The sequence below is a fragment of the Prinia subflava genome, chromosome 6, assembly GCF_021018805.1.
Source record: "Prinia subflava isolate CZ2003 ecotype Zambia chromosome 6, Cam_Psub_1.2, whole genome shotgun sequence".
In the NCBI taxonomy this organism is placed as follows: Eukaryota; Metazoa; Chordata; class Aves; order Passeriformes; family Cisticolidae; genus Prinia; species Prinia subflava.
In genome coordinates, this window is record NC_086252.1 from 23,854,848 (window position 1) to 23,874,842 (window position 19,995).

Consider the following 19,995-nt stretch of genomic DNA (forward strand, 5'->3'; position numbering starts at 1 on the left):
GGGGCCGGGCAGAGCGGCTGCGCGAGAGGCACAAAGGGCGGCGCTCTCGCCGCCCGGCACCACCACCGAGATGTGCCGGGGCAGGGGGACCCGGGACGGCGGGGACAGCCCGGGCTGAGGGGATTTTGGTGACAGCCCTGGGTAAGGGGCGAGGGGCTGGGGGCACCCGGGGACAGCTCGGGTGAGGAGTGAGGGGCTGGGAGAGCCGGAAACAGCCTGGGGTGAGGGGCTGGGGGTGTCGGGGACAGTCCTGGGTGAAGGGCGAGGGGCTGGGGGGAGCTTGGCCCGGCGGGACTCTTGGGGGCACCTGCTGGCTGGAGACTGGGCATAGCTCTGAGGGTGGGCTCGGGGATCGGCCCAGCTGGACCCAGGGAGCAAACCCTGGTGTTGGGCTCAGGAAGAAGGTACAGGTGTCCTTGCACTCTTGTCTACCCCGTGACAGAGGGCTTGACAGCGGCCTCTTTGGGACACAGCAGAAAGGAGCCAGCACTGAAATGCCCTGCCTCGAGACTAGCATCACAGACTGCTCCCCAAAATCCTCCTGGGCTCTGGGATGTCCCTCATTTAAAGTGCTTTCTTCTGTTTCAGATTGAGAGGTCATCCTGACTGGCCCAGCGCCAAGGCAGTGCCTGGTGGCAATGAGCACAGCAGTGACTGTATCAGAGGGTGCCAGCAGGGAGATGGAGACCCTGTGCTCAGAGCTGCTCCTGCCCACACCAGCAGTGGTGGGAGCCATGGGAAGCCCTGGTGTGGCCAGCACTGGTCTGGCTGGGACACCCTCGCTGGCTGCCGGCCAGGACTTGCTGCTGGCAGAGGCCTCAATGCCTGGGGAAGGGGCTCATGCTGAAGGAAGCAATGTGGAAATATTCATCGACACAGTGGCTGGCAACGTGACACTGAGCAACGCAGCCAGTGCCACAGGTATGGGGCGCAGGGAGTGCAGAATGGGCCCCACTGCAGTCAGCAGAGCAAGAGAGGTCTGGCATGGCTCCCTGTCCTAGGTGCCCTCAGATCTCTGACCCTGCATCATAAGTCTGGTGGCACCATTGAGCACAGACCTAGCACCAGCTGGATGGGGAGAGTGGCTGTGGGAGTTGCATGCTGCTTGAGGGGGCCACTCCAGGCTGTTATTAGGGACTGGGCAGAGATCTCCACCTGAACTGCTACCCCCCAGCATGCTTCCCACATGGGTCCAGTGTGGGCACATCCTAACTGGAATGGGGCCAAGCCAGCCTCTCATCTCTGTATGCTTCTAAGGTGCAAAGGAACAGAAATGGTTATTGTGGCGACCTGGGTGGTGGTATTCCCCCTCTTATGGGGGATGTGATTCCCAAAATGTAATTTGTGGCAAGAGGGATTTATTCTCCTTGTCCAGACCTGGAACTGAACCACCAGTCCCAAGCTCTGGGCCTGGAAGAAACTCCTTCTAACACTCATCCCTTGCTCTCTGCAGAGGTTCTGGTCAAAGTGGTGGAGCTGTACTTCTGCGAGAGGTGTGGTCAGAGCTTCTCAGAAGCCTCCCTGCTATCCCAGCACCAGTGCCTGCTGCTGCCCCCCCCAGAGCACCTGGAACTCCCAGGGGCACTGTTGGCTTCTGCCAGCGAGGGCCGGAGTGACCCCGGGGGCTCAGAGCTGCCTGGAGCCAGCACGCAGGAAGGCTCTGCTCAAGAGTGCCTGCTGTGCCCCGTCTGCCGGGAGGTGTTTTTGCAGCCTGGCCAACTCAAGGAGCACTTCAAGATCCACCGTGCCCCGTCGGGATCCCTGCCCTGTCCTGAGAGGGGCTGCCACTTCACCACAGAAGACCGCAAGCAGCTGCGCAGTCACTTGCGCCACCTGCATGGGGCCTCCCCCGTGGCCTGCGCCTGCCGGGCCTGCCCGCTGCTCTTCCCCAGCCGCCAGGCCATGCAACAGCACCACCGGACACACTTCCCCTTCCACTGTGGCCACTGCGACTTCATCACAGCCAATGCCAAGCTCTTCTGGCAGCACAGGAAGGGTCACACCTCAGAGTCCCCTTCTGACGTGCCCACAACAGGCGACCCCCCCAGTTCAGACCCCCACAACCTTGACCAGTGCTGCATCCTGCCATCGGGTATGGCTGGGTGGGGATTGGGGCCTGTGCGTGCTGCAGAGGCTGGCTGTGTATGTGCATCCCAGTTACAGTTGGAGGAGTGGGGGGTGAAGCTGGAGGGCTGGGAACTCTGCATTCATGCCTCCCTGCAGCACAGTTTGTGCCCTCCATCTGAGCCAGGTGGTTTTTCTGCATGTGTGTGGGTGTGTGAGGGTGGCTTCCTCTTGCATGGAACATGATGATCTTTTGTCTTTCCCCACTGAAGCAGCATCAGAAGGGCAGGAGGAGCCACATAATTGCCACCCTGGCTGGAAAGCCAGCACAGCAGAAGCCAGGCCAGCAAAGCCTGCAGGTACTGGGGACAGCTCTTTGAAAGGACAGAAAGCATCAGCTGAAGAGGACTTGGACAGCAGTGGGGACGAGTCACCAGAGGAGGATGGTGAGAGCCTTTGCGAAGCTGAGGCCAAAGAAGATGGGAAGGCATCTTCCAAAAAAGTTGGAGTGCCACAGGCACAGCACTTCAAAGGTAGGATGCAGGGCCTTACCAGGAGTTGCTCAGGCTTTGTGAACAAGTACCACATCCTCAGGGCTGGCAGGGAAATGTGGCCCAGGTTGTTGGGTGACCTCACATCTCCTGCATGTACTAGTGCACATGTTCCCCCAACCTCTGCCCAAGCAAATAAGTCCCTTCTTTTCCTGTTCATGCATCCTGCCATGTTTAGGCAAAGTTCTGCCTGTCTTTGGGGACCAGGGACACGTGGGCAGGCCTGATGTAGGCTGTTCTTTGCCAGTGTTGAGTACCTGAAGTGTGCTGGTGGCTTGGGGTGGGGACAGTCCCTCTGAGTAGATGGCAGCTGTGTGACTGCATATGTGAATAAACCCTCACCCTGGGACAACTGGATCAGGAATGGAATATCTGCCTGTGCTCTCCATCTTTTCCTTTTAAACTGCTCCCCCTCCTTTGTTCCCCCAGGGGATGTTGTAGAAGGCTCTGAGTATCTCTACAAAACCCACATGTGCCCCGAATGCAAGCGGTGTTTCAAAAAGCGGACCCACCTGGTAGAGCACCTCCACCTGCACTTCCCTGACCCCAGCCTGCAGTGCCCCAACTGCCACAAGTACTTCACCAGCAAAAGCAAGCTGAAAATCCACATGATGCGGGAGACAGGCGAGAAGGCTCATCGCTGCCCACTCTGCCATTACAGCTCAGTGGAGAAGAACGCCCTCAACCGCCACATGGCCAGCATGCATGAGGACATCTCCAACTTCTACTCTGATGTTTACTCCTGCCCCGTCTGTGAGGAGAAGTTTCGGCTTAGCCAGGCCCTCAAGGAGCACTTGAAGACTCATAAAGCTGAATCCAAGAGGCTGAGCTGCTTCCACGGGGACTGCAACTACTGTGCAGAGGACCGGAAGGAGTTTGTCCGTCACCTCAAAGATGCTCATGGCATCAAGGCAGTGGAGTGCAAGTACCATGCCTGCTCGCTGCTCTTCGGCACGGCTGAGGCCATGGAGGCTCACCGGAAAACCCACTACGCCTTCCACTGCCAGCAGTGTGACTTCATCTGCTCCAACAAGCATGTTTTCCGCAAGCACAAGAAGCAGGGACACCCAGGCAGTGAGCAGCTCCAGTGCAGTTTCTGCCCCTATGCCACTTTCAACCCTGTGGAGTTTCACGACCATGTGGGCAAGATGCACGCCAACGAGAAGATCCACAAGTGCACTGAGTGTGCCTTCGCCACAGCGCACAAGCGGGTGCTCATCCGGCACATGCTCTTGCACACTGGTGGGTGTGCCCTGTAGGGGTCCCAAAATCTGAGCTGGGATGGGGAAGGTGTCTTGTCCTGCCTCTGGGTGGGAGGGCTGGGTCCAGGTTCCTGGGTCCCACTACCAGCTTTGTCAGCCCAGGATCATTTGGCTGAAGTTGTTGCATGCTCCCTGCTGAGCTGGTTTCCCTGCCATGTTGCTTTATCTGGCTGCCATGCTGAAAGCATTTGTGTGTTGCATGTAGGAGAGAAACCTCACAAGTGTGAGCTCTGCGACTTCACGTGCCGGGATGTGAGCTACCTGTCCAAGCACATGCTGACACACTCCAACGACAAGAACTTCATGTGCACCGAGTGCGGGTACATCACCAAGTGGAAGCATTACCTGAACGTCCACATGCGCAAGCACACTGGAGATCTCCGGTAAGACCCTCTGCTCCACTAGCCTGGCAGCATAGTCAGGGCTCCCCAATCCTGCTCCAGGCATCTGCTTCTGGCTGCACCTTTCTCATGCCTGCCCTGCCTTTCCTGGTACATAAGAAATGTGGTTTTTGAACTTAAAGCATGGTGCTGTGGCAACAAAGCTATTTTTGGTGTCTCTGTGCCACCAAGGAGGTTTATTACCTCAGAGGCATAATTCTGAGATTGGGGTCATTGGTCTGCTGATGTTTGTGGGTCAAGGCCTGTTCAGGACTGCCAGATTATCACCTCCTTTGGGTCTAGCCTGCCTCCAGGGATGCTGGAAGTGCTGTTGGCATGCACATGTGAGAGGGTGTCTGACACAGTCACTGTATGGAATACTCAGGAAATCTATCTCCAGTCCCCAGGCTAGGGGTGTAAAGCACCAGCAGTGCCAAGGGCTGCAGCAGGGAGGAATTGCCTATGGTAAGAGCTGTCTGGGTGGCAAAGGTCAGATCTGGCAAACCAAACAGTACCCCTTCCCTGTTTGTCTGAGATGAGGAAGGAGAGCTCAGCGTGCCTGATGAAGCTCAGTCTGCCCCAGTTCCTCATGCTGCCTGAGAATTCTGCTTGTCCCTGCAGGTACCAATGTAACCAGTGCTCGTACCGGTGCCACCGTGCTGACCAGCTGAGCAGCCACAAGCTGCGGCACCAGGGTAAAAGTCTGATCTGTGAGGTGTGTGGCTTCGCCTGCAAGCGCAAGTACGAGCTGCAGAAGCACATGCAGGCAAAGCACTCGCAGAACTACCAGGTGCCCATCTTCCAGTGCCAGTACTGCACCTACCAGACCAAGTACAAGCAGGCACTGCTGAACCATGAGAACTGCAAGCACACCAAGCAGAAGGAGTTTCGCTGTGCTCTCTGTTCGTACTGCACCTTCAGTAACACCAGCCTCTTCTTCCATAAGCGCAAGATTCATGGCTACGTTCCTGGTGACAAGGACTGGCTGGAAAATTACGCCAGCAAGGAGCTGGAGATCAGCTCATCTGAGGCACTTTTTGGCTATGAGCTCAGTGCAGCCCTGCATGTGGATGCCAGTTCCCCCCTCCCTGGCAAGGAGCAGTGGGTGAAGGAGAAGCCATCCCAGGTGGAGTCCCAGGGAGAAGAGGCCTACCAGCAAGTGTTCATGGTGCCCCTCCTTGAGCAGGATGCTGCTCCACCAGAGAGCACCAGCGAGGCAGAGAGAGGCACGGGTGAGGGGGAGCAGAGCTGTCCTATTGCTGGCAATGCCCTGGAAGATGACTGCGTGCAAGGAAATGCTGCCACAGGCTCTGCTGAGCTCACTGTTTCTGAAGATGTGGCAGAGAGCTGCACCTTGCACTTGGAGGCACTGAATGTCTCATCTGACCCTCTCCTGGAGAACCTGACTGGAGAAGCCTGTGTGACCCAGCCAGAGAGTGTGGAAATGCTGTCCTGCAAGGAGCCTCCCGCAGCCTATGAGATGCTGGGCTCCCGGGATGGCCTTGGCCTGGAGGACAGTGCCAATACACTCGAAGACGTCCCAGACTTTGAGGAAGAGGTAGATGTACAGGAAGACAAGGTGGTGAAGGGCAGTGTAGCGTCAGGAGACAACCAGGGAAAAGATGTCCTAAAGAAGGACATGGGCCATCTTGAGGGGTTGTGCTCAGACCACAGGGTGGTGGCAGACACTGAGGTGAGAGAGAGCAGCCAAGCCAAGCTGCCAGAGGCCTGGCTTAGCATGCTGAAGACACCTGAACAGGGCTGTCTGCCTGTCCCAGAGGATGTGACCACCTCCGATGACAATGCCAGGGGCGGCTCGGAGTCAGTGCTGAAGGCTCTGCGGAAGCAGGACAAGGAGCAGGCAGAGACACTGGTGCTGGAGGGCAGGGTGCAGATGCTGGTGGTGCAGTCGGAGAGCCAGGTCTTTAAGTGCGAGAAGTGCTCGTACATCACACGGAAGGAGAAATCCATGTCCCTGCACTCCAAAGCCAGCTGCCAGAGTCGCCGGGCCCCGCTCATGTGCCGAGAGTGTGGTGCCAGCTTTAAGCAGCAGAGGGGACTCAACACTCACCACCTAAAGAAGTGCCCAGTTCTCCTGAAGAACAACAAGATCCTCAAACCAACCAATCAGGAGGCACCTGGACTATGCCAACCTGCTGACCAGCCTGGTGAAAATGGTACAGAAACCGCAAAGAGTGAGAAGGGAGGCTCAGAGGAGTCTGAGCATGCTGAGAGCCCTTGGGAAGCTGAACTGCTACCTGATAAAACACAAGCAGCACGCGCTCCTTTGGCTGGGGCACAGACATCAAGCTGTCATGCCTCTGAGAAATCTCTGCTGGGTGACAGCACAGAGGTGGCAGAAGAGCCTCCCCAGCAAGGGGATGGGACTGAGCCCAGTGGAGCTGCTGGTGCCTCCCAGCCTGGGAAACCCTCAGAGAAATATCGACTGGAGGGAGGGAAGCTGCACTGCAATGCCTGCTCCTTTGTGTGCTCTCGTGTCATCACCATCACCTCCCACGTGGATGGCTGCCGGAACCTGGAACAGTTCTGGTGCTCCCTGTGCCCTGAGGCCTTCCGCTCCCGGCGGGCCCTCAAGAGCCACTGTGCTGAAAAGCACATCACGCATCTCAAGGAGGACGAACCCCAAAGGACTGAACTCCCTGAGGGAGACCCACTCAGTGTTGAAAAAGACCATCCCAGTGAGCTCCCACTGGATGCAGCCCCACCAAAAGCCACCCTGCCCAAGAGGAGGCGTTTCTCCTGCCCCACATGCCCCTTCACCTGCCACCAGGAACGGGCCATGAAGACTCACAAGAAGAGGGGCTGCGTGCCCCTGGGTGAGTTTCGCTGCACCTCCTGCCCCTTCACCTCCAAGGTGGCCAAAGCGCTGCGACTGCACCGCAGGCTGCACCGCAAGCATTACAGCAAGCGGCCACAGCTGCAGTGCCGCCAGTGCGAGTTCACCTGCAAGCAGGCCCGGTGCCTGCGGCAGCACATCCGCATCAAGCATGAGGGGGTGAAGCCACACAAGTGCCGCTACTGTGAGTTCAGCACCACGCGACGCTACCGCCTGGAGGCCCACCAGTCTCTGCACACCGGAGTGGGGCGCATCGCCTGCGGCATCTGCAGCCAGACCTTCGGCACCAACTCCAAGCTGCGCATCCACCGCCTGCGGGTGCACGAGAAGACACCCACCCACTTCTGCCCGCTCTGCGACTACAGCAGCTACCTGCAGAATGACATCACCCGCCATGTCAACAGCTGCCACCATGGTGAGCTCAACTTTGGCTGCTCCCGCTGTGAGGCTCGCTTCAGTTCTGAGACAGCCCTCAAGCAGCACGTTCTGCGACGGCACGAGGAGAAGGTTTCCTACAGCTGCCCACGCTGCGACTTCGTGTGTCACAGTGAGGCCACGCTCAAGTGCCATGTGCAGAAGCAGCACCCACACCTGGAGTGCAGCACCTGCAAGGAGACCTTCGCCACCCGGGAGGCACTGGAGGAACACAAGACGCAGCATTTCAGCCACCGCTGTGAGCTGTGCAGCTTTGCAGCCAAGGAACGGCAGCAGCTGGTACGGCATTACATGGAGAGCCACGAGCCGGCTGCCCCACAGGACAGACCCCTGCACTGCCCGTTCTGTGACTTTGCCTGCAGGCACCAGCTTGTGTTTGACCAGCACATGAAGGGCCACGGGGGCACCCGTGTGTACAAGTGCTCAGACTGTGAGTACACCACCAAGAACAGGCAGAAGATCACGTGGCACATCCGCATCCACACTGGTGAGAAGCCCTACAAGTGCCACCTCTGTCAGTATGCCTGCGCTGACCCCTCACGTCTCAAGGTAAGAGCTGTGCTTGGGAATGTATCCTACTGCATCTACATTGCTTGAGGGGCATCCAGCCACAGGGATTTGGGGAAAGAAGTTCCCAAGGGGAGGTTTAGTCCTCAGAGTTCAGTGGCTCATACTGAACAGAAACAGGAGGTAAGCAGATAAAAGTCATGTCAGTACAATACATTTCTTCTCTGCTGTTGCAGTTTAAGGGCAAGGGAGACTTTTAACAAAGCAAGAAGGTGGCAGCAGTCTAAATTCACTTCTTTTCCTGCTGACATCTCTGGCCTTCTCTGGGTGCAGCCTTGCACCATTCAAAGCCAAGTTTGGCTGCTTGCTGGCTTCAGCATACTCTGTGGTGCCAGTTAGACAGGGTGCAGGGAAATCTGCAGCTTTCTTGCAAGCAGAGCATGACCCTGCCCTCCTTGCTGTAGGTGATAGCATCCTGATGGATGGTAAAGGGCTTTTCCTAGAACAGGAAATGTGTGGGTGATGGAGACATAGGGTAATGGAGGGGAAAAGTAGTCTGGTTTTGCTAAAAGAAGTATTGACATTTTAATGGCCAGGCTGAGCTGGAGCCTCCTGAGGCCACCTGGGATAGGTTGTGCAGTGTGCTCAGCTCTGTTGGGCTGGGTTTTTAACTTGACTCTGCCTTAAATACCAACCTGGGGAGAAAAGCCTGTGCCATCCACAGGCTGGGACAAAGCAGCTCAGCAGTACAAGCGTGTCATCCTGACCCTGGTGTGGATCCCCCTTGCTCATAGTCTGCCAACAAGCACACAGCCCTCCTTGCCCCAAGTGACTGGAGATGTCAGAGCTGTCTTTGAGTCTGTCACTGCCCCCAAAAGCCCTACACATCACCAGGGCCGGGGACATGGTCTCATCCTGACCCTATCCTTCTGCCCAGTATCACATGCGGATCCACAAGGAGGAGAGGAAATACCTCTGCCCTGACTGCGGCTACAAATGCAAGTGGGTGAACCAACTCAAGTACCACATGACAAAGCACACGGGTGAGTGCTGCCCACTGAGAACAAGCTGTTGAGGACATTTAGGGGAGCACATTATCCTGTGCTAATGGGGTGGGGGTGGTGCTCTCAGGTGGGAGGGAAGTTTGGGTGGAACAGAACCCTAGGCACTATTTAGTGCCTTGGAAATGGGGATCTTGGTGTGCCTGCTAAAAAAATGGGACATAGGGGGATGTCCCTGGGGGCTGATGCTCTGTTACAGGGATGGTGAGACCCATGGACTGGAGAGCACTGTGCCCCCATCCCGGTGCCATCCCCTTCCCTGTTGCCACAGGCCTGAAGCCATACCGCTGCGATGAGTGTGAGTACTGCACCAACCGTGCAGACGCCCTGCGGGTGCACAAGGAGACGCGGCACCAGGAGGCCCGTTCCTTCATCTGTGAGCAGTGTGGCAAGGCCTTTAAGACCCGCTTTCTCCTCAAGACTCACCTGAAGAAGCACAGCGAGGAGAAGCCCTACGTGTGCAACGCCTGCGGGCGGGCCTTCCGCTGGGCAGCCGGCCTGCGCCACCACTACCTGACCCACACCAATGAGCACCCCTTCTTCTGCCGCTACTGCCCCTACAAGGCCAAGCAGAAGTTCCAAGTCATCAAACACATCCAGCGGCATCACCCTGAGCACAGGGCTGCTGACCCTAGCCAGGGCGTGGGCAAGGACCCCAGCACACACACCGTCCACCTTCACACTGTGCAGAGGGAGAGCCAGGCCAAGGGGGCCCCCAGGATGCAGCAGGAAGGAGCGTGCCCCACGGAGAAGGATGGCACACTGCAGTGAGACTGAATCCCAACTGGTGGCACAGGCCTGCTGCAGAAATGTATGTGTGTGTACAGGCATATATGTATATGGGTTGTAAAATACACAACTGTATAAAAGGAATTGCTCAGTTCCTTTTAATAATGTTTCTTTGTGCTGCTTGGAACCCCTGTGTGAGCAGTGGCCCAGGTGCCCACGGAGAAAGAGCAAAAACCCAAACTCAGCTCCCTATCTCTCCCCAACACTACTGCACCCAGACCCAAACCTGTCTGTCACTGAACAATTTATTAAGTTGCTTACAGAGAAAGGATGGGATAAGGGTTAATCTGGGGCTGTAGGGGCCAAGGGATGTGATAGGGCTCTGCAGGGGTAGGGGGCAATGAGGACCAACTCCACTCCCAGCTGTGCCCAGCCCTGGGGTTTGCTCAGCTCCAGCCTTGCTCCCCTGACTGGGGGGGGACCAGCCCCTGCAGCAGAGCTAGGCCACACACCATCTCTCCTCCTCACAGTCAAGCTCTGACTGTGGGCCAGGGCAGGGTGCCTGTGGAGGGTGCAGGGAGCTGCACTGGCGTAGACCCCACACTCATGCATGGGCAGCAGCATCCTGAACCTGGAAATGGGAGGTCAGTGCTTTTTCCCAGCCCTCGGAGGCTACTGCAGAGGGAGTCACAGCAGCAACAATGACACAGGGATGACAGAAACAGCTCAACAAGAGGGCAAGGTGGTTGGCCCCAGCTGCACGGAGCTGGTGCTATGGCTTTCATCCGGGTGCTGCTCACCCCATGAGCTCAGTCCTGCTCAGGGCCAGGTGGCTCAGTGATGCGGATGTGGACAAAGAGTGAAGAGGGTGGGATGCTGGTGCCATCCTTTGAGAGGAGATGAATGTGGCGATATCCTGCAGGAAGGACAGCAAGGTTCTGGCTAACTAGAGTCCCACCTTCCTCTTTAGTACCCAGCTGAGCCCCAGACATGCTTGCAGGGCTGTCCTGGGCACCCAAAACCACTGGGCAGCTGTGACTCACCGGGTTTGATGTTGGCAAATGCTAGGGTGAACTGACCCACGAAATCGTTCCTGGAAGTCTTGTCATAATCCTCCACCACAAAGCGGATAAGGGCCAGCTCGGGCACGTGGATCTGAAACTGCAGTGTCTCGTCCCAGCGGGGGTTAAACCCTGGGCAGAGAGAGCAGGTGCTGAAGCATGAAGGACAGCGGGGACTGTGCCTGGGCGCAGCAGGGTCCGTGGTACCGCTGTGGCTCTCACCATTGTTCTCGATGTACTTGGTCTCCTGGTGCGCCTGGTCTGCGGGCACCCCATAGACCTCCACACGCACCAGGGGGTCAATGATGGCTCCCTCCTTGCTGTTGGCCACTTTGGGCAGCTGCTGCCCGCTGATTACCTGCAGGGCCAAATCAATCCTTTGTGAGGCTGCTTGGCTTCAGCACACTGCTCAACAGTGTCCCCATCTGTCTGGGATCAACAGAGCCCCAGGACACTGTCACAACTTCCCCAGGGTCTCTCCACAACCCTGTACCTGGATTGTCAGGATGGTGGGGCCAGGGCCTTCCCAGCTGCTGGGGTCACTAGGATTGAAGAGAGTCTCCTCGTTCCTCATGAAGGGTGGTTTGAGCACATAGCCACAACAGCCATTCTGGCTGAAGAGCCCATCACACAGGTCCATCTCCGTCCCAGCTGTCTGGAAGTTCAAGGCCACTGGAGGGACATGACAGGGAAAAGGGTTCAGAACAACTTGGAGATACCACACTTTGCTTTGAGCTGAAAATCATCCTCTCCCCATAGCCAGAGAGATGTGGAGTTGCATAGGGGAATAAGGTACTAATGCCTGAACACCCCCAGTGCAGCAGGAGAGCTGGCAACTTGACCTGACTCCAGCTGGGGTTGTAGCTGACACTAACACAGGTATTGATGGTGGCATTTAGCACAGGACTCAGGGATATCTCCCCAGCCCACAGCCCTGCAGCCCCGCAGCCGTACCAATCTGGCACCCCACATTCCACATCTCCTGGGGGCTGTAGTTGGAGGAGTCAGTCCTCATCCCGCTGGGGTAGATGCGTGTCAGCTGCCAGGCATTGTGGCGAACAAACTCATTTCCTAGGGACAGAACATGAGGCCTGCTTGTGGGGTCATTCTCTGGCCTGCACAGTCACCCACATGTACTGCCCATCCATCCATCCATCCACCTGTGCACTCACCCACCAATTCTCATCTCTTTCCCTACTCAGGAATCTAGGCATCCTGCTGTGTTTTCTAAGCCAATAACCTCATCACCAACTTGAGCCAAATCCCACAGTACACCCCCACTGAACCCTGTTTCACCCAGACAGGGAGGGAACGCCAGTGTCTGGAGGCTTTGGCGCTACCCATGAGGCCCCCTCTACTCTGTCCCAGTCACTGGGTGCCACTGCCCCCTTCATCTCACCTTCATCCCGGATGAGCTTCCTGGCCTTGGCTTCAGAGAGGGAGGAGATCTCAGAGGGCCGGGAATGGCTGCGGGCCTCCTTGAAGCCCCGGAAGGGCACATTCTTGCAGTAGATGACACAGTCGGACAATGCTTGTGCCAGAGTCTCCCTGTCCTTCTGCAAGGCAGAGCCATGTTGGGTCCCTCCTGATGGGAGCCCCACCCACCAGCGCTCACCCAGGCCAGGGGCTGTAGAGCCAGGGCAGGTAGGAGCAGCCAGGGGTGTGCTGGTGGGTGACAGCATCCCTGCTATGAGCAGTCTTCCTGCCAGGAACAGAGCAAGCAGGGGACCTCCAATATTGCCACCACAACAAAGTGAGGGCTGGTAGAGCCAGGGGCAGCAAAGGCTGTCCTCCCTGCTTGGTGATGTCTCTGCAGTCTGTCTCTCCTCTATGCAGTAAGATGTCATCAGAGCTCATAGCTGTGTCCAGGGGCTCAGCTCTCCCAGCTGGTCCCCAGCCTGGGCCACTTACCTTTGCCCTCCGCCTCTCCTCCTCTGCCTCTGCCCCATTGTCATCATCAGACACATCAGGCGCCTCATCCCCTGGCCCGTCCAGGGTATCCTCCAGCCGCCCAATCTTCTTGCCCTTCAGCAAGATCTTGTGCTTCAGCTCCTGTGGGGTTGGGGATGGAGAACACCTTGAGCTACCCAGCACCTCCATGGGCCTTGTCCCCTGGGATCCTGCACTGCTGGAGGTCAGTATGACCAGCTCACTCAGAAGGGGATGGGGTACGAGGGTTTTGACCCACTGTCTGATTCTGCAGGACACGGGGAGACAACCCTGGGGACAGCCTTGGCACTTCTGTGAACATGAGGACACAGTACCCACCCCCAGCATCCTCAACCAGCGTTCCTGCTGAAACATGCTGGCCTATTCTCTGAACAGCAGATCCACCTCCTTACCACACTCTCAGGCAGGACAGAGATGCCCTGCACAGCTGTGCTCTGTCCCTACCTCTGGGGATGGGAGCTGGCTGGGGACGTGCCCATCGATGGTAGTGGTGAGGAGCTGTTCCCCCAGCATTTCCTTGAGCTGCTGGGCCAGGACCTCCTGCTGCTCCATGCTGCAGTGGTTCTCCAAGGAAAGGATCACTGGGTAGTCTGAGGTCTGAGGAGCAACATGCACACCTGAAAATAATCCTTGGTGGGGCTGGTGAGCTCTCATAAGGGCTTCACCCAGGCATGATCAGTGCCAGGATGGAGCCCCTTGTGTCTGTTTCTCCTCTGAGACCTTTGTACCCTTCCAATCCCTCAGTGTCCCCCACATCCCATCTCACCCCTGCACCTCTAACAGTTCATGTCTGCATGAGCCCCCAGCCCCTGCCACAGCGTAGGTCAGACCCCCAGTGTTATCCCCCAGAAAGTGACACAGCCACCCTCCTCCCCACAGTGTGACCATTCCTGCTGCATCACCAGGTGTGTGAGCCTCAGTGCCACTCCCCCTCCAGGGACCCACCACTACCATGTATCCTCTCCCACCGAGGACCACCCACGACCACCAGCACCTGGGGAAGGGTGCCTTACCTTGAAGGCGTACTTCCCCAGGGTGCTCACCACCTCCCGGAAGGGGATCTTGGAGGTGAAGGTGTGGCCGTGGTACACCATGGGCTCCCCATTTGGCCCGTCCCAGCAATCCACCTCCAGGCACCGGCAACCCCGTTTCAGAGCCCTGGGGGTGGGTTGTCACCCCTGGAACCCTGCACTCAGCCAGGGCACCAGCTCCCTGCCCTCCCCTCTGCCCGTGGGTGTCACCCCTCTGCCCGTGGGTGTCACCCCTAAGGTACCAGGGGACACCCACCAAGGTTGGGGATGCTGCCGCATGCAGGGCATAGCCAGAAGAGTGCTGGACTGCAGAGAAGCAAAGGAGCTTCTGGGGTTTACCCTATGGAGCTGCTCAGGACATGACACAGGGGTGGGAGGGTGTTGGAGGGCTGGAAGGGAGCAGTCCCTTTACCTGATGTAGCCCTCGATGCTGCTGTGGCCCCGTATCTGATCCTCTATCAGGTAGGTGTTATGGGAGGAGGAGATGAAGTAGTGGCAGAGTGGCTGGCTCATGTCCTGCCACAGCGCCCGGTGCTGGGGGTTGAAGATGGAGCCCTCCAGGGAGCAGAGGTACATGAGGAACCCATCAGCACTCAGCACATGGCGAGCCCGGGCTGCAGGCACAGGGGGAGGTTCAGCAACAGCCAGGGACATGGAAGAGACAGAATGGGGCAAGCAGGGCTGATGGTGGCTCCCAGAATCCCCAAACTGATGGGCGAGGGTGCTGCCAGAGTCTGGGGCACAGAAAGATGCCGCAGGGCAGTAACTTTGGAAAGGTGGGCTGCGGACCCCAAAGCTGGTGCTTACACACCATGGGTGGTCAACCTTCTACACCAAAATGGTCCAGGAACAGACAAATAAAGGGGAACTGCACCCAGATCACACCTTGGTGAGTCCTCTTGTGCCCATTCACACCAGGATGGGGCTGGGAATGCTCCTGCCATGGAACTGTGAGTTTTTGACACCTCCTTGCCCCCATGCAGAGCACAGCTGACGTCTGAGCCAGCTCTCACCTGTCTCCGATGGTTCATACTTGTCAATGAGCTCCATGGCTAGCTCCTCTGTGCCCTCATCCTCCAGCTGCTCCTCCCGCAGGAAATCCACCAGTTCCAGCAGTGTCAGCTTCTTTCCATCCTCAGAGAATTCCTGGAAGAGGCTCAGCACCTCCTCACGCTGCGTGAGAGCCTTGTAGAAGAGTACAAATTCCTCCCCTTCCAGCGTCCCTGACTCTGACTTGTCAGCATCCTGTTTGCAAGGGAGCTCCCTCAGCACCCAGGGTGTCTTGGCCACCAAAGTTGCTGTTGGGAGATTCTCCAACCCCAAACAGAGGGCACAGAGACCCCACGCCAGTGGCAGGCATTGATCAATGGGGGAATGGATGAATGGGCAGATGGAAGGCTGGTTGGGTGGACTGAGGGATGGATGAGAGGGAGGGATAAAAAAGCAGATGGCTGGTTAGCTGGGTAGACAGATAAGCAGCTGGATGGACGAATGGGATGAAGAAAAAGCATATTAGCTTAATAAATAAATGAACAAATGGGTGTTTGGGTAAACAGGTAGATGGCTGAACAAATGGATGGATGGATGGATGGATGGATGGATGGATGGATGGATGGATGGATGGATGGATGGATGGATGGATGGATGGATGGATGACAGTGACCAGATCCTTTTGCAACGAGGGGTTGTACAGCTTGGTTCAGCCCCTCCAGTTCCTCTCCAACCCCTCCAGGCTCTCAGGTGCAGTGCTTACCTGGAAGAGCCGCAGGGCATGATCCTCATTCATGTCCACGTTCATCATCTTCAGGAGACGCTGCACCTCCTTGAAATTCATGCGCCCATCCCTATCCTTGTCGGCTTTCTGGAACCAGTCACGAATCCATGTGCGGGAAACCAGGGCAAATGTTAAGGGAAAGGACCTTGGCTATGAGAAATTGGGCTGGGTAGTATCAGAGGGCATCTTTTCCTTTTCCTGTGCCCTGTACTGATGCAGCTGGTGAGACCCAGAACAGCTACACCCATGCAGGGGTAAGTCTGAAGATGAAGGGCCTAGGTGATGATCCGCAGTGGGTGAGGGGGCAGAGCGATGCTCTCAGGAAGGATATTGGTCTATCTTCTCCCTTTGGTCCATGGTGGTGGCCACCTCGATGAGCTGACGCAGGCCCTGTATCCAGCACTGTGCCTCCTCTGCCGAGCCAGCAACGAGGTCCAGGTTGCCGCGGCGGCCGTAGAAGACAATGGTGAAGCAGCGCTCAGGGGGGAACTCCTCAGCCACACTCTGCAGCACCTCCGACTGGTGCCCTTCCCGCACCGTCTCCACATCGCTGATGGAGACTGGGGCAGAGGGAGGGGAGGCCTGTCTGTAGAGGACAAGGACCACAGGGCAAGGGGCACTGCCCACAGACATTTATCCTTACAGTCATTCCTTCTTCCATTCCATCCACTCATCCATCCATCCATCCATCCAGTTATCTATCCATTAGCCACTGAGCTATCAAGTCAGCCAGTCATCCATCTGCCCCTCTGTCTGCTTACTCCTACGCTGGCATTCCAGAGGTTCCATTTGTATCAGCTGCAATTTCTACTCAGCCCTTTTGACCCATGGGTCCTACTGGGGGCAAGATGTTTCATGGAGAGGTGTGTGAGATCACACATGCACGCAGAGCCTTTCTTCAATCCCCCAGCACCTTTAGCAAGCATGGCCCAAGAAGCTCTATACCTTCACATCCCTGATCACTCTGAAACCTACTGATGGCCTCATGGCCAATACACAGCTGGTACTCACAGGCAGACTCAGTTTTGCCTGTCCTCTTGGACTGGTACCAGATGGTCATGCAGTCCTCCTGCAGCTTGAAGTAACGCTGCTTCTTCCAGCTCTTGGACTTGACTTTGCGCATCAGGGTCCCCTGCTGCATCTGCTCCAGCGTGTCTGTGAGCTGGATGCCTGGGGGCAGCATGGGCTGCATCACTGAGGGTGGGGGTATCCAGGCACTGCGCCCTGTTACTTTGCTTCCTCTCACCCCTGAGATCACACATGGTCCCTCTATCCGTGAGGGAGGAGGGACGAACCAGGAACAAACTCCCTTCACCACAAGAGGTGCACAGGGTAACTCTCCATCAACCCCTCCCTTGGCGCACCCTTGGCGCTTCCAAGCCCAAATCCCAATGGCCATGGTGGGGTGCATGCTTCTGAGTGCAACAAGGTGAGCTCTACCCAGAAGCAGATTTGCCCCAGCACAGATCCAGATGACCCAATGCCCTGCCCTGCACCCATCCTCCGCTGGGGCACTCACGGGCGTTGCACAGCAGCGATGCCATAGCTCTGCCTTCTCCACGCTGGCAGCTCCTGGGGAGGGAAGAGAGAAGGTGGGGCTGGGGGAAGCAAGGTCAGACCCTAAGCTGTGTCCAGGTCCCGACAGCTGGGCTCCAGCCATATCCATGTGTGTGCAAGGTGTGTGTGCCCCCACCTGCATCTGAGTGCACCTGTGTCTGTCTCCTGCTGGGTCATCGCATGCCTTAAGTGTCGAGTTCACACCACCATACTCATGAAATATTAATCTGTGTTACCGGGAAGCCGGAGCTCAAAAGGTGTTGGTGGAAAACAGAAAAACTTGCCAGCACTGACACCCCACAGCCCAGTGGGTACCAGAGCCCTGCTGCTCCCAGGTTGCTGCTCCCAGGTAAGAAGCAGCCCCTGACACCAGGAAAAACTGCTCTGGCAGTGCCCAAAACACCCCCCACTACCGAGAAAACAATTGCAACCAGCAAATTTGAAAGTAAGGGAGAGGCACAGCTGTGATAGCAAGGAAGGGAACACAGAGCAATGACCCTCAGCTCCTTACAGCTTCTTCTCCCCAGGGAATACCAGCACCCTAGGCAGTGACTGCGCCCGCAGCTGAACAGGGAGCACATGGTAGTGAGTGGGACTATAAATACTACTGGACAATGAGACTTTGATTAGGCTGTTGAGACTTTAATTATGCTGACAAATCACTGGATGTGCCTGTCACCCAGGTGCTGGAGTTTGGCTTTGGAGGAGCAGATTCCGCAGCTGGGGGGTTGGGATTTGGGTGCAGGAGGGGACCCAGGGTCCCTGGGAGCTCAGGGCTCTGTGCCAGGGTGCAGGGGTGGCAGCTGTGCCCTAGGTCCCTGACTCAGCACAGGCACTGGTGAAGTAGGGCTGGGAATAGCCAGTGCCGTCAGTGTGCAGGCAGCTGCCAAGCCCAACTGCCAGACCCTCGTGGCCTCCCAGGCCAGACAGCAGCCATCCCCAGTTCAGTGTGGCTCAGCAGGGCAGAAAAGCACTGGCCAGGGCTGTGACCCTGCTCTTGCAAGACACTCTAGTCGTGGGGCAAGCTGTGGCTATTTGGCTGTCCCCAGGGCACATAGGGAGCATCTGTCCACTGTTGGGGACCCCACATGTTGCTGGAGACAGGGAGTAGCTGGGGTGCCATCCCAAATGCCTCCCAGTAGTGCCCAGTGCTGGGGCTACGCTTTCCTAACACTGGTCCTTCTTGCAAGGCTCAGACTGCAAGGTCTTGCTGTATCCCCCCACACCCAACCCACAGGGCCCAGGACTTGGAGTGCCCGCACCCAAAAATGGGGGTAGCCCCGTGTTCCTCTTGAGCCTTTCAGAGTCAGTGCCCTGATACTGGCTAGCACAGCTCCAGGAATGCCCCACATCCACCCTGCACAGTGTGCTCCCAGCCCCTGCACCCCATGGCCCTCAGGGAACCAGGGGGGACAACCCCAGTCACCCATCTGCCTGCAGCTTCCTGCTTTCCAGCAACACCCAGCCCGGCAATGCCACTGCACGGGGCCACAGCTCCAGGTGCTCACCAGCTCTGCAGCCCCTGTGCCACAGCAGACGAGGGAGATGGGTATGTCTTAGCCAGCTGGGGTGGAGGAAGAGGCACCAGAGCTGGAGTAGCAGGGAGACATGCTGGACTGGCACAAAGATGGGCTCAGTGCCACCAACAGTTCTGTCCTCTTGGCACCCTGCCATGCATGTGTACAAGGTGGCAGCATGCAAGGGAGCAGCTTGTAGCCCTTGGGCCCATAACCACACTGAGAGTTTGGAGCTAAATTTCTCCCCCAGTGCCAGCCCTTCCAGGTTCCCAGCACGGCGTAAGCCTGCCCAGTCCCAACCATGGAGCAGTGCCCTCTCCACAAATGCAGCAAAGAAGGGATGATCCCTTCTAACCTGAGAAAGCACAAGGAAGAGTATGTGGATGCAAGGACACCTCTGTCCTGCTCTCTCCTGTTGTGTGAGGGATGCCACGAGCCCCTCGCAGCCTGGCCCCATGCAGGCCCCCCTGCCCCAGTCTGAATGACATTGGTGAGCCAAGCAGGATGAGAGCCAGGGTGTGGAGAAACCCAACCCGAGAGTTTCCCGCAGGGCAGCTGCCTGCTGCCAGCACAGCCCCAGCTACCCCAGCACACTCTGAGCCATTGCAGCGTCTCTCCTGGTGGTGACAGGCCCCAGCAGAGCTGGAGGGCCAGTGAGTGTGAGCGGTCCCCAGCCGTTCCAGCGCAGAGTCGCACGGCAGAATAAAATGCCACCATATGGGTGACGGTGCCAAAACAGGGAAGGGTGACCCCCCCCTCACGCCCCTTCAGGCACCCCACACACCTTGCTGCCCTGGCGCGCTCACGAACTGCCCTTACTCTAGAGCTTTGCTCAGCCGGCAGCTGACGGCGGCAGGACTCGGAGGCGAGGGGACAGACAAGGGGCTCCGGGATGGGGCGGCTAACCCCAAGGGATTTGGGGCTCAGGGCATAAATCACACCTCGTGGCAAAGGAGACAAAATCGCCGCCACTTCTGCTGCCCCGCGCCACCCCAACCGTGCAGCCGCTCCGGGGCACCGCAGCCCGAGAGAGGGGTCCCGCAGCCTGGAGGTCGCAGCCCCGTACTCACCGTCACCCCCCGCCTCCGCAGGACGCCCGGTCCGTACCCGCTCTCCGCTGCCGCTCCGCTCCGCTCCGCCGGTGCTCCACCGCCAGCGGCCGCGCGGAGCCGGGGCTGCCCGCCCCTCGGCAGCGCCGGGCGGCGAGCCCTCCCCCGGCCCACGGCCCTCCGCCCCCGCGGGACGGCCCCGGCCCCCGC

At 57.8% G+C, this 19,995-nt stretch overlaps 2 protein-coding genes across 5 annotated transcripts; one reads left to right on the top strand and one right to left on the bottom strand.

Annotated features, from left to right (window-relative positions):
* Positions 1 to 3: 3 nt before the first annotated feature.
* ZNF142 (zinc finger protein 142) lies at positions 4 to 9,939 on the top strand. Of its 3 annotated transcripts, none has more exons than XM_063400736.1 (9): positions 4 to 141; positions 589 to 921; positions 1,454 to 2,092; positions 2,337 to 2,597; positions 3,045 to 3,857; positions 4,083 to 4,260; positions 4,879 to 8,098; positions 8,994 to 9,099; positions 9,317 to 9,939. In XM_063400736.1, exons 2-9 carry the CDS (start codon positions 639 to 641, stop codon positions 9,886 to 9,888), a joined length of 6,072 nt encoding a protein of 2,023 aa, XP_063256806.1. In that variant the 5' UTR covers positions 4 to 141; positions 589 to 638; the 3' UTR covers positions 9,889 to 9,939. The 3 variants fall into 3 exon arrangements, with proteins under 3 accessions (XP_063256806.1, XP_063256809.1, XP_063256808.1); XM_063400739.1 differs by having other exon boundaries at positions 9,389 to 9,939; XM_063400738.1 differs by having other exon boundaries at positions 2,340 to 2,597.
* Positions 9,932 to 19,987, bottom strand: PLCD4 (phospholipase C delta 4). 2 transcript variants are annotated; one of them, XM_063400755.1, is made up of 16 exons: positions 19,807 to 19,987; positions 17,182 to 17,234; positions 16,674 to 16,832; positions 15,994 to 16,222; positions 15,642 to 15,771; positions 14,902 to 15,133; positions 14,301 to 14,502; positions 13,871 to 14,015; positions 13,302 to 13,454; positions 12,819 to 12,959; positions 12,307 to 12,463; positions 11,862 to 11,978; positions 11,401 to 11,579; positions 11,130 to 11,265; positions 10,890 to 11,039; positions 9,932 to 10,762 (listed from the first exon to the last, which is right to left on the bottom strand). In XM_063400755.1, the coding sequence occupies exons 2-16, from the start codon at positions 17,204 to 17,206 to the stop codon at positions 10,656 to 10,658; spliced, it is 2,262 nt and encodes a 753-aa protein (XP_063256825.1). In that variant the 5' UTR covers positions 17,207 to 17,234; positions 19,807 to 19,987; the 3' UTR covers positions 9,932 to 10,655. The 2 variants fall into 2 exon arrangements, with proteins under 2 accessions (XP_063256825.1, XP_063256824.1); XM_063400754.1 differs by lacking the exons at positions 17,182 to 17,234; positions 19,807 to 19,987 and having other exon boundaries at positions 16,674 to 17,061.
* Positions 19,988 to 19,995: the final 8 nt, after the last annotated feature.